This window comes from Physella acuta, unplaced genomic scaffold (genome assembly GCF_028476545.2).
Source record: "Physella acuta isolate Inbredline_101_S28 unplaced genomic scaffold, ASM2847654v3 ptg001160l, whole genome shotgun sequence".
NCBI lineage: Eukaryota > Metazoa > Mollusca > Gastropoda > Physidae > Physella > Physella acuta.
The window spans coordinates 133317-146740 of NW_026732677.1; the positions used below are offsets into that span (position 1 = coordinate 133317).

A 13424-nucleotide genomic window follows, 5' to 3' on the forward strand; every position below is an offset into this window, starting at 1 on the left:
AGATCAAAAGAGAAAAGAAGAAGATTATTTATTTAAAACAAAAACCCTTTTAACTAGGTAACTATTTTGATAGTTACCATCTCTATGTATTATAGTTTTTAAAATGTTCTATTTTGTTATAACCACTCTTTGACATTTAGTCAAGAGAAATTTGGATCTGCTTGTTACCACCTTTATAGTTACCACCTTTATGAATGCTAGCGCTAGGTTTTAAAATGTGTTATTTTGTTATTACTTTCATCAGAAGAGAACAGGAAACTTCGACATTTAGTCAAGAGAAATTTGGATCTGCATGTTACCACCTTTATAGTTACCACCTTTATGAATGCTAGCGCTAGGTTTTAAAATGTGTTATTTTGTTATTACTTTCATCAGAAGAGAACAGGAAACTTCGACATTTAGTCAAGAGAAACTTGAATCTGCTTGTCCAAACTGAAAAACTAGAAGATAAAGCTGTGAGCAGAGAGAGGCAAGGGGCAGTGGAAGTGGTAAGGACGCAGCTTTGCTTGATTTTTATTCTTATTTAATTAAATTACGTCAATTAAAATCCGAAAGCTATTTAATACATACATTTTAAAAACAACTGTTATTTAATTATTTCTGACAGGTTTTATAATTGTAAACAAGAGAGTTTGCTTAAGCACGGTTTCTTTCTGATGTTTATTTTCTTTTTAATAAAATATAATAGGGGGTGGAGGTGTGGGGGAAGAGATATCTGAAAAGAAAATTGTGCCTAAGATTACTGAAATTGATTAATTAAATATGGAAACACTAATGCAACTTGTTTTTGGTTTTTATTAATTAAAATTAAACAACCACAATTATCTTAATTAATAATTAAGATATTTTTAGTATATTGTTGCTATTTTATTAAATTATTTCTCTTGTAAACTTTGAACTCTACAAATGTTATTTATGATGTGATGTTCAGAGACAAGAATCCAGTCAAGTTAAGAAATTACAGGAGTGTAATGCAATGCTGGTGTCTCAAGTAAATAGCTTGAAAAGGTAAGTCATCTTTTAATTTTTAACTTGGGTGTTTGAGTAGTGTGTGTCTGTGAGCTAGTAGCCTAATGCAGGAGTATGTATGCTACTCTTCCTCATAAGATGTAATGCCACTGAAATAGTATGACTATTTATCTAGTAACAGATGTAATACCTCTGAAATAAGGTGATTACAAAATTTTAATATACTCCCAAGTAAAACCACTGACGTTGTGTGACTACTTAAAACATACACTGAGTAAATAGCACCTTAATTAAAGTGATCATTGTAACAAAATAGATATTACCACTAAAATAAGGTAGTACCAGTGACATAATGTGACCACTTATACACTGAAATAATACCGCTTCATAAATGTGACAACTTACAACATTCACTGCGGTAATACCAATAAAAAAATATGTCTACTGATACACTGATGTAATACCACTTAAAATGTGACTACTTATACACTGAGGTAATACCACTTAAAATGTGACTACATATACACTGATGTAATACCACTTAAAGTGTGACTACTTATACACTGATGTAATACCACTTAAAATGTGACTACTTATACACTGAGGTAATACCACTTAAAATGTGACTACATATACACTGATGTAATACCACTTAAAGTGTGACTTCTTATACACTGATGTAATACCACTTAAAATGTGACTTCTTATACACTGAGGTAATACCACTTAAAATGTGACTACTTATACACTGATGTAATACCACTTAAAATGTGACTACTTATACACTGATGTACTACCACTTAAAATGTGACTACTTATACACTGATGTACTACCACTTAAAATGTGACTTCTTATACACTGAGGTAATACCACTTAAAATGTGACTTCTTATACACTGAGGTAATACCACTTAAAATGTGACTACTTATACACTGAGGTAATACCACTTAAAATGTGACTTCTTATACACTGATGTAATACCACTAAAAATGTGACTACTTATACACTGAGGGAATACCACTTAAAATGTGACTTCTTATACACTGATGTAATACCACTTAAAATGTGACTACTTATACACTGAGGTAATACCACTTAAAATGTGACTTCTTATACACTGAGGTAATACCACTTAAAATGTGACTACTTATACACTGAGGTAATACCACTTAAAATGTGACTACTTATACACTGAGGGAATACCACTTAAAATGTGACTTCTTATACACTGATGTAATACCACTAAAAATGTGACTACTTATACACTGAGGGAATACCACTTAAAATGTGACTTCTTATACACTGATGTAATACCACTTAAAATGTGACTACTTAAACACTGAGGTAATACCACTTAAAATGTGACTACTTATACACTGAGGTAATACCACTTAAAATGTGACTACTTATACACTGATGTAATACCACTTAAAATGTGACAACTTATCACTTCGCAAAGAGAAAGCTAACACAGTGAAATAGCTCTGCAAAGTGAACTGAACATTAATTACCATTTGTTGATTATGTAAACAAAACTAGTTATACTCTACTGTTGCTCACTAAGGTTTCTTTTTTAGCATATGTTTGCATAAAAAAATATTTTGATAATTCAAATTCGTGTATACTTTGTGTAGCCAGCTCCTCTTTATATGTATATTAAATGAGTGTCAGTAGCTTATATGTGTCTATATTTTGAGTAGAAATTGATACGTTTGGTTAGTTGGTGGGGGTACAGTGTTGGGTTTTAGAAGTCTGGGAAGGGGGGGGTGAGTGTCGAGAGATGCACGCAGGTCTTGAGATCAAACCTTAAACATCAGCAAAGAAACGGAAAACATCAGACAAAGATATAGTTTATACATTTTAAATTGAATATCCAGACACACTTCACCGATTTGAAAGTGTACATATACCTGTAGACCTACCTAACAAGGAAAGCATTTCCTACCACCCCTAACACTAGTCCGCCCCTCCCAGTTTGGAAAACCACTGTATATAAAAGATGTATTTTCTATTATTATAGCCTACACGTAACTGTGTACTTACCCTAAAATGCCGTCATAGTCCCGTTACTCCGTGAACAAACTTTACTTCCCTTTTTGTTCCCACCGGCCGCTGGGTATAACACCAGACCGGTAATTAGCAGTACAAACATTCTCTCCTTAAATACACTAACACAACAATAACAGTGTAGCCTGTCCAATCTTTCCTCCTCTCTGTGGTCTAAGCTAATTTTTTCTCCTTGTTTTAGCCTTAAGAAATTTCTACTTCTGTTTGAAAGCTTTGTTTATCAGACGCTAAACGTGTCTCCATTGTGATGAGCAGTAAGAAATATCTGCTTTAGTAGAATAGCATTATTTATCAGACGCTAAACTTGTCCACATTGTCGGAGCCTTAAGAAATATCTGCTTTCGTTGAATAGTTATGTTGATCAGACGTTAAACGTGTCTGCATTGTCAGAAGCCTTAAGAAATATCTGCTTTTGTTGAATAACAGTAATCGCATTATTTATTAGACGCATAACTTGTCCACATTTGACAGGAGTGTCAACACATATCTGCTTTTGTAGGATAGAACTGTTTATCCAATGCTAAGCGTGTCTCCGTTTTCATGAACTTTAAGAAATAACCGGTGTTGCAGAATAGCATTGTGTATTAGATGCTAAACTTGACTTTATTGTCACGATTAACAAATATCTCCTTTACTAGAATAGATGTAATCGTATTGTGTATGAGACGCTAAACTTGTCCACATTGCCATGAGCATTAAGAAATATCTCCTTTACTAAAATAGATGTAATTGTATTGTGTATGAGACGCTAAACGTCCACATTGTCGTGAGCGTTAAGAAATATTTCCCTCCTCGGTAGAATAGACGAGATCGCAGTTTTTATTAGCGCCTGTATCATTATAGCCGTAGATTGCATATAATTTTCTTCATTAGCAGATAAAGCAGACACATGTAGGCTAGTTAATCGTTAGTTCACATGCCGTGCAATGACGTGTTTTAAAAACTTGATTAGTCGTGTTGGCCTGATTGAACGCTGGGGTTCGATTAGTTTAGGTCTTCGTCAGTAGCCGGCACATTCAGACATGTGTTTAAGACTTTAGTAGCAGTCGTAATCTTGATCCAGGAGAACAATTTTAGTTGTGGTTTTAATCTTGATTCAGTAGGACAACTTTAGTTTCAGTTTTAATCTTGATCTAGTAGTACAATTGTAGTAGTAGGAAAATTTTAGCAGCACTCTTAATCTTGATCCAGTAGCACACTTGTATTAGCAGTCTTAATCGTAATCCAGTAGTACACTTGTAGTAGCAGTCTTAATCGTAATCCAGTAGGACAATTGTAGTAAAATAAAAAGGACAACTTTAGCAGCATTCTTAATCTTGATCCAGTAGGACAATTGTAGTAGCATTTCTTAATCTTAATCCAGTAGCACAATTGTTGTAGCAGTCTTAATCTTAATCCAGTAGTACACTTGTAGTAGCAGTCTTAATCTTAATCCAGTAGCACAATTGTTGTAGCAGTCTTAATCTTGATCCATTAGGACAATTGTAGTAGCAGTCTTAATCTTAATCCAGTAGCACAATTGTAGTAGCAGTCTTAATCTTGATCCAGTAGGACAATTGTAGTAGCAGTCTTAATCTTGATCCAGTAGGACAATTGTAGTAGCAGTCTTAATCTTGATCCAGTAGGACAATTGTAGTAGCAGTCTTAATCTTGATCCAGTAGGACAATTGTAGTAGCAGTCTTAATCTTGATCCAGTAAGACAAATTTAGTTGCGGTTTTAATCTTGAGTTAGGTAGACCTTCTTTAGTTCACAACTTGATCCACGTGTATAGCTAGCTAAGAGTGCTTAAAAAAGTACCTATAGTCTACACCTAGAGGCAGGTGTGTACAGTGTACACACGTACACCCGGGATGCTTGTACGCACCTCCTAAGTGGCTCGACCAACTGCAACAGTATCGATATTTCTGAGAGCCATGGGAGTGACAACGAAATCGATTTCTCCAGAAAAAAAAACCTCGAAAAGAAAAACAATTTTGTACTCAGCACTCATTGATAGATCCTTCCTTCTTGATCAATCAGGGAGAAGCAAGTCTGATTGGACGTAAAATCGAACATGAATCGAACTGTGTCTGGCTGACCCGTGAGTCACCACTCAAGTTTTCATTAACAAGGATGGAGTTAGGTTACCCTATGTGGAGATTCTCACACGAGCAGGTTTTACTTATTGATTTAAGGCGTCAATCGATTATCTGCTTAATTTCTTCGTATTGATTTCGTTTGTGTAGGGGCTTCGCCAAGGCATTGGTTTTATAGTTGTGATATTGGATGCGGGTTATTGGACGGATGCTGGGAGTACTTGTATTTCATAGATGGAGCTTGTGGTGCTGTTGTTGGTGCTTATTCTCTGTGGAAGAGGTGGTTGTTGGTTCTTATTGTGTGGTGATGAGGTGGTTTGAATAGGTGGTCAGTGTGAAGGATAGTTTGTGGTGGATCGTCGGTTAGCTGTGTAGGTGTTTAGGTGGTTGTGGAAGATGTGGATGGGTTAGTTTCATTGGTGATGGTGTGTGAATGTAAAACAGGTGCACTGATAGCGTCTTTGGTGCATTGATGGTGCAACTTATGCAGGGGCGACACAACAGATGCACTGATGATACAACAAATGTGCTGATAGAGCAACAGGCGCACTGATAGTGCAACAACTGCACCAAAAGTACAAGTGCACTGTTGTTGATAAACAGGTGTACGGTTGATAAGACAAGTGCACTGTTGATAAGACAGGTGCACTGTTGATAAGACATGTACACTGTTGATGAGAAGACAGGTGCACTGTTGATGGTAAGACTTGTGCACTGTTGTTAAGACAGGTGTACTGTTGCTGATAAGACAGGTACACTGTTGCTAAGACAGGTTCACTGTTAAGACAGGTGCACTGTTGTTAAGAGAGGTGCACTGATTGTGATAAGGGTGTTGATGATAAGACAGGTACACTGTTGCTAAGACAGGTGCGCTCTTGTTGGTAAGATAGGTGCACTGTTGTTGTTAAGTAAGGTGCACTGTTGTTGGTAAGACAGGTTCGCTGTTGTTAAGACAGGTGCACTGTTGATAATAAGACATGTGCCCTGTTAATGATACGACAGGTGCATTGTTGTTAAGACAGGATCACTGTTGTTAAGACAGGATCACTGTTGCTAAGACAGGTTCACTGATTGTGATGTGGGTAGAACACGAGCACTGTACATTAAATGTGCACACCCTAGTACCCACGCCTAGAAAAAAAAGACAACAGTAGTGTTGTATTGGCTATCACAGGCAGGCTGGCTTTATCAGCATTGAGACAACCAGCCGATAGATGACCCGCTTGTGATAATGGTCGTACGTAGGCACACTATACTCGTGCTAGGGAGACTCAAGCAGTGTTAGCTAATCGGCCGTTTGACACCCTGAAGTGACAGAATAAACGGATTATGGAAAGCCAGGAATGGAAGACTCCAGCAGGACTAGTGTTAGATAATCGCCTTATTGACACCGAGAAGTGACAGAATTTAACGGATTATGGAAAGCAAGGATTTGAGGAGACACCTGCATTACTAGTGTTAGCTAATCGCCTGCTTGACATGCAGAATGACGTAGATTTCATGGATTTACATAAGGATGTAAATATTTCATTATTGGATTAATATGGATTTTAATCCCATCAGGTAAGTAATTCTAACTACTTTATTTTGTAGTGTACAATTTGGTTCAGTAGTTTTAGTGAATGTAATTGATAAAAGATACAGTAATAATAGTATTAGATCGTGTATAGAGGCGTGATAGAAGTATATCTTATTAGAGAGATAACTGTTATGTTGTTATGAACAATACTGCCGAGAAGGCTGAAATTTTGTGCCTGTCCACATTCATTTATTTTGTTCGGTTATATTACGATACTGCTTCTCAGCCACGTTTAAACAGTTCACAACTAAACAAATAGAATCACGTTAACATGGTGACAGTGACTCCTGCAGAATGTGACCGATGTCGACAGTGACTCCTCCCAACGATGACCCCTGCGGACAGTGACCCTGCAAAAGGTGACCCCCACTGACAGTGACCCCTGTTAACGTTGACCCCTGTGGACAGTGGCTACTGTGAAGAGTGACCCATGCAGTCTTTTACCCTTATAGACAGCGATCCCTACAAGTATTGATTCATGCGGACGGTGACCCCATTGTCAGTGACCCCCTTCAAACGTTGACCCCTGCAGACAGCGACCCCTGCAAACACTGATTAATACCGACAGAAATCCCTGCAAACGTTGACCACTACGGACAGTAACCCCTGCTGAAACTGACCCGTACCGAAAGTCCTACCACTTGCATATTGCTGTAACGATCATAATCATTTTGTTGATCTAATATAGATGTATCATAGCAGTTGACGATTTCTCCATTCTGTTGGGCCAGGGGTAGGGGTGGGGGAGGCGTGTCAGATCGACACCATGATTGTATGATGTTGGGGCTGGAATTATCGTCCCTGAATGCCATGGTTATTTATAGCACGTACAGCTGGCTGTTCCGTGTCTTTGATGTCCACGCGTGATGGATATTAAAATATAGAGGGGACATAGAAGTGTTGGAACTTCTTTAAGAAGCAGAACATCTTTTTAGTAAGTAAAGTTATTTAGCCTTCTGGTCTTAAGATTTATAGAATTATACATCGTTATTTATATATCCTGAAGTAATGGTTATCTGATAATGTAAGTTTTTGTTATATATTCACATCTGTGATGCTTATCTAATGATTTCACTTTGTATTACTAGAGTTATGTTTATTTAATGATGTTACTTTGTATGATAGTTTTACTAGAGTGATGTTTATCTAATAGTATCACTTGGTACGATAGTTTCACTAGAGTGATGACTGTCTGATAATGTCACTTATATCCTAGGTATGCAATTTTGTAATTGCGATGGAGTTTCAAATACGCATTGTCTTGAATTCTATAAGGAATCGAATATCAGCATTCGGAGTTCAATGGGCAATGTTAGATCGATATTTTGTGTTGACTGACACATAGTTTAGATTTCATGTCTTCGAGTGTAAGACTAATACTGAACAGGAGTTTCTCTTCAAATATCACAGCCTCCATCAGCGGTGTTTCCATTAATTGGTCACGAAAGACAGTGGGGGGGGGGGGGGGGGCGGGGGGAGAAATGGGGGGGAGGCTATATTTTTCTCTAAAACACACACATCCTCAACAGGATGTGGATGTTAGAGGAAATAAGCACCTAACTTATTTCCTCTAAAGGTGGCCGAAATAAGCACTACCCATTTATCTACATATCTATATTCATGGGTAGACTAGTTGTGTCCTCTAAATAAGGGCTTATAACACTATCTATCTATCTATCTATCTATCTATCTATCTATCTATCTATCTATCTATCTATCTATCTATCTATCTATCTATCTATCTATCTATCTATCTATCTATCTATCTATCTATCTATCTATCTATCTATCTATCTATCTATCTATCTATCTAGCTGTCTGTCTGTCTGTCTTACTGTCCATCCATCCATCCATCCATCCATCCATCCATCCATCCATCCATCCATCCATCCATCCATCTATCCATCCATCTACCTATCTATCTGTCTCGCCGTCCGTCTGTCGATCTATCTATGTCTATGTGTCTATCTATGTCTGTCTGTCTGAGTATGCCATCCGTCTTTGTCTGTCTAGCTATTTCTACCTATATCTGTCTTTCTGTCTATGTCTGTCTGTCTACCTATATTTATCTTTATACATATTTGTATGTATTATGCGGGGGGGGGGGGGGAGGTGCGTCCATAATCCAAGTTTTAGTCATAAATTAACTGACCTCCCTTGAGTTTTATGCTCTAAGACCTTTAAATAACAACACGCTGTAAACCCCTTCCATTACGTGAAGCTTCGTATTTCCCCAGTAACGTTTGAACCCCCGAACCTTCTAATATGTCTAGAAAATGAAGGTTGTATTCACTTCTTTTCCATCATTACCGGTGATTATCTCGGTTTTCTCCCCTTCATATAAAAAACAGGCCGGATTTCTTGAGGCTATATTTGGCATGATAGATGAAATAAAGAGCGCGGTTTATTTCACGTGTGGGCTGTATGGATCGATCAACTGGTTATGCTGTCCTTTTTTCTTTTTTTTTTTCATCTTATCAAGGATTAAGTAGATTTCTTTTTTTTTATTTATGGAAGTGAAAATTAAAATATACATGATTTTATATGTAAAAAAGATGCGTGCGTTAAAGATATATTTGATATTTTGTTGACTTGTATAGTGAAACGGTTGTGTGAATTTTGAGAAATACAACAATTTCTTAACTGACGAGTTGAGTTGTATTAAAGATGTATTCATTGTCTTGTATAATGACAAGTTGATTAGCATTTAAGATATACAATAGCTTCTATAATGACATATTGATTTGTAGTACTTAACATTTATTTTTGTCTTAATTGTAGGCCAACTAGTAGTGGTCTTGATTCAGTATGGTAGGGTCTAGATGGGAATCTGGTTCTCTAACAAAGAACTCCACTTAGGTTGCTGTCTAGTTTGACCAGTGTAAATATGACACTAACAAATTAATCCAGTTATTTTGCTAGCGTGACTAGTAAGTCGTTTCCAAATTCATATATTGTAGTACTCTTACCATTAAATGCACTTAGGTTGCTGTCAATGATGTCTAGCTATACATATGAAACCTTAAACTAATAAATCCACTATATGAAACCTTAAACCAATAAATCCACTTAGATTGCTGTCAGCTTGTTAGCTTGATCACTGGTCAATAACGTCTAGCTGTACATATGAAACCTTAAACCAACAAATCCACTTAGATTATTGTCAGCTTGCTAGCTTGACCACTGGTCAATAACGTCTAGCTGTACATATGAAACCTTAAACCAATAAATCCACTTAGATTGTTGTCAGCTTGCTAGCTTGACCACTGGTCAATAACGTCTAGCTGTACATATGAAACCTTAAACCAACAAATCCACTTAGATTGCTGTCAGCTTGCTAGCTTGACCACTAGTCAATAACGTCTATCTGACATGTGATACCTTAACCAATAAATCCAATTAGATCGCTGTTATTAATTTTTCTAGGGTGACCAGTGGTCAATTATATCCAAATATACATTTGGTACCCTAACCAATAAATCCACAAAGACTGCTTTTATTTTGCTAGCTTGACCAGTAGTCAATACTCTCTAGCTGACAAATGATACCTTAACCAATAAATCTAATTAGATCACTGTTGTTATAGGGTGGCCAATGGTCAATTATATCCAGATGTACATATGATACCCTAACCAATAAATCCACTTAGATTGCTCTTATTTTGCTAGCTTGACCAGTATTCAATAATGTACAGCTGTCTATCTTCGGTAGAACTTCATCCGATAAATCCACTACGATTGCAGACATTTTGTTTCGCTCGCTGAGCCGTCAGTAATTTTCGCGCCGTTTGTCTGAAGGTCGCCTCACATCATTCTCCTAGTCACCCCCACCCCACCCGTCATGTCTGTCCTCTTCTGGTCCCCCAATACCCCCCCCCCCCTCCATCCACCCACTCGAAGAGCAGACGGTGCCAGACTAAAAAAAAACTTTCCATTTCATTCAGTAGCGTACGCAGGGGGGGAGCAGGGGGAGCGGCCGCTCCCCCTCTGGCCATTTTCAGCAAAGTGGCGCCTTTTTGGAAACTTTTTTAAACTCAAAGTTTTAAACAATGATATTTGTTAAAAAAAAATATTTTTGGTCGGCACATCTATGTAAATCACAAGATTTCTTTTCATGCAACAATTAAGCATTATTGTACTAGTCTAGTAGTGTCTACGTTTACAACCCGTATTAACAGTTGCATCAGTTTGCCATTCTAAAAATAACTATTACGATGCATTTCAATGTTTAAAAAACATCTACGGGTAGTACCACTTGGCAAGAGGGGTGTTAAGTTTAAGGCAACTGTATAATGTATCTGCTTACGAATAATTTAATTAGAAAATGTTATACATAAAACTTCACGCATAATTACTTCATATATACAGTTTGAACCGTGTGATTAATTTAAAAAAATTACAATACAGAAACAAATACAACTGATGTGGCACTTTTATTTAAATTTACTGATGAGCAAACTGCGTAGTGGTGGGGAAATTTTGACAAGGGCAACAACGTCATCACGACGAAGTAGTAGTATTCTTACAGTTTGGGCTATAGTGATTACGATTACAAATTACATGAAATAGTTACAACCCCCCTCCCCCATGGACCCCTCTGTAAAACAAAATTTGTCATAATAAAACTGCTACTTATTTAAATCTATTTCTGTAATATATATTTGTGTAATATATATGTATGTTTAGAACAGTCATCTAAAAACTTACGCTATGTTCACTCTGAATTGGTTATCTCCCCCCCCCCCCCACACACACACACCTCACCACCACAATTGTGTAGAGCGACATTAATATCACACCTAGGTATACACTGGGTTGGATAATTGACCTAAATTGACCGGACAGTGGTGAATGCAGTTGAACACATCCCCCCCCATCCCACCCCGAACTGATCTGTTAAGTACATGTAGAAAAACGCGTAATGATGTACCAAAGTAACATGCCGCCAAAAAATAGCTTTTTAAACGTAAAACTCTGTGAATATTGTTTTTGCAATTACCAGTAAAAAGGTGTGTGATCAATACAGTGATCTAACCCATAGCTATCACTATGTTAAAAAGTGATCTTTAAAGAACACAAAGAAGCAGTAGTTATTTAAAATATATGATCTAAACTAAAAGACCGACATTTAGTTATATGTAGGCTTTTATTCCGAATGTTTTCTATTATATCGAAAAGCGTGGTTTTATACCAACTCTGATTTTAAAAACTTTCATTAAGCTGTAATACTTTAGCATTTATGATGACAATATATTAAATTATGATTATAGACAAAAACATTTTGTAAAAACGAATAGTGTTAAACAATTTCATTATATTCTTAAGTAATTATTTATTTGTTTTGACATTTATAATTAAATGTGTAGATATATACATATTTATATTAAGAGAGTGATTATTTCCCTTATTTCACTTGTCTTGAATAATTTCCCAGGAATTATTATGTAAGAAATTTGTTTACAAGAATTACAAAACAGATTGTGTTACGTTCATTATTTTTGGTTGTAGTGTGTGTAGATTTTTTTTTTGTTTTGTTTAGATTGATACAATTTTTGTTTTATCGGCCTACATTGTGTGTTTTTTCTTATTTCTTCAGAGAGCTACTTTCAATTTAGTTTACATCATAGCGAAGTAATGACATACAGCTAGTAATATATATATATATATATATATATATATATATATATATATATATATATATATATATATATATATATATATATATATAATACACGTATATAGAACGGGTTAAAAATTCGGCGCCTTTTCTTGCTCTTTTCGCTCCCCCTACAGCGAAAACCTGGATACGCCTCTGATTTCATTTAACACTGTGGTCCGTATAGAGTCGGTATAGACAGCTAGAGGCCAATTTGTTGTGAAACACAGGGGTCGTCTAACAGAGGCGGTGTTTTGCTTAGTCTTATTCACTGGTTTATTTATTGCTTGTGGTGGTTTCATCGCTCCGCTGTTGTGTCAGGATATCTACAGTGTTTAAAGAATATTCTGATGGCTGTTTGATAGGGATGTGAAGTTGTTTATTTTTCTGCAAACTTTGAGCTTTCTACATTGGATAGATTAGAAGTGGATCTTGATTTTCTCGTATAGTTATAGTAGGTTGACTATTCTTGACACTATTGGAAATTTAAATTCACTAGTGTTTTAGCTAATTGTATTGAACTATTTTTTACATCCGTGTGAAAAAAGAAATGACAGTGAGCTTCCTACATTGGATAGACTAGATAGCTAAGTGAATCTTATTGTGCGAGTAATGTGATTAATTGTAGCACTACTGGAAAGTCAAATTCGTTAGAGTTTAGCATTATTTAGAATTATTTTTACATCAGTGTGATAAAAAAAAAGAGACAGTGATCTATCTATATTGGATAAATTTGATGTCTATGGTATTATTGTGAGAGTAGGGTGATTAATTATGACACTTCTGGGAAGTTCGTTTATGTTTTGCAATTGGAATTAAATTATTTTTTCATCAGTGTGAAAAAAGAACTCGATAGTTTAGAATGTTCTAGTGATACAGTGTTTCGGATTAACGCGGTCTTCATAATTCATCATGATTTTTTCTCATTCTTGTCTAAGACACATGGGGCAGATGAAGTAGAGTTTATCTGTTTTAATAACCTCGGTATATAGGGGGATTGTGTGGTCAGCACTATGCCCAGCCGCCTTTGTTTTCATTTACGCGAGTCAGGGGTCAATTAGACGTCGTACAGACTA

At 36.2% G+C, this 13424-nt stretch overlaps 1 protein-coding gene across 1 annotated transcript in view; it reads left to right on the plus strand.

The window, feature by feature from the left end:
- The window catches only part of LOC131956567 (uncharacterized), a 151822-nt gene that overhangs the window by 13863 nt on the left and 124535 nt on the right, over window positions 1-13424 (plus strand). Inside the window, exons 16-17 of the mRNA XM_059321087.1 lie at window positions 376-488; window positions 932-1008. Coding sequence (XP_059177070.1) covers window positions 376-488; window positions 932-1008 — 190 coding nt within the window. The remainder of the gene's footprint in view (window positions 1-375; window positions 489-931; window positions 1009-13424) is intronic.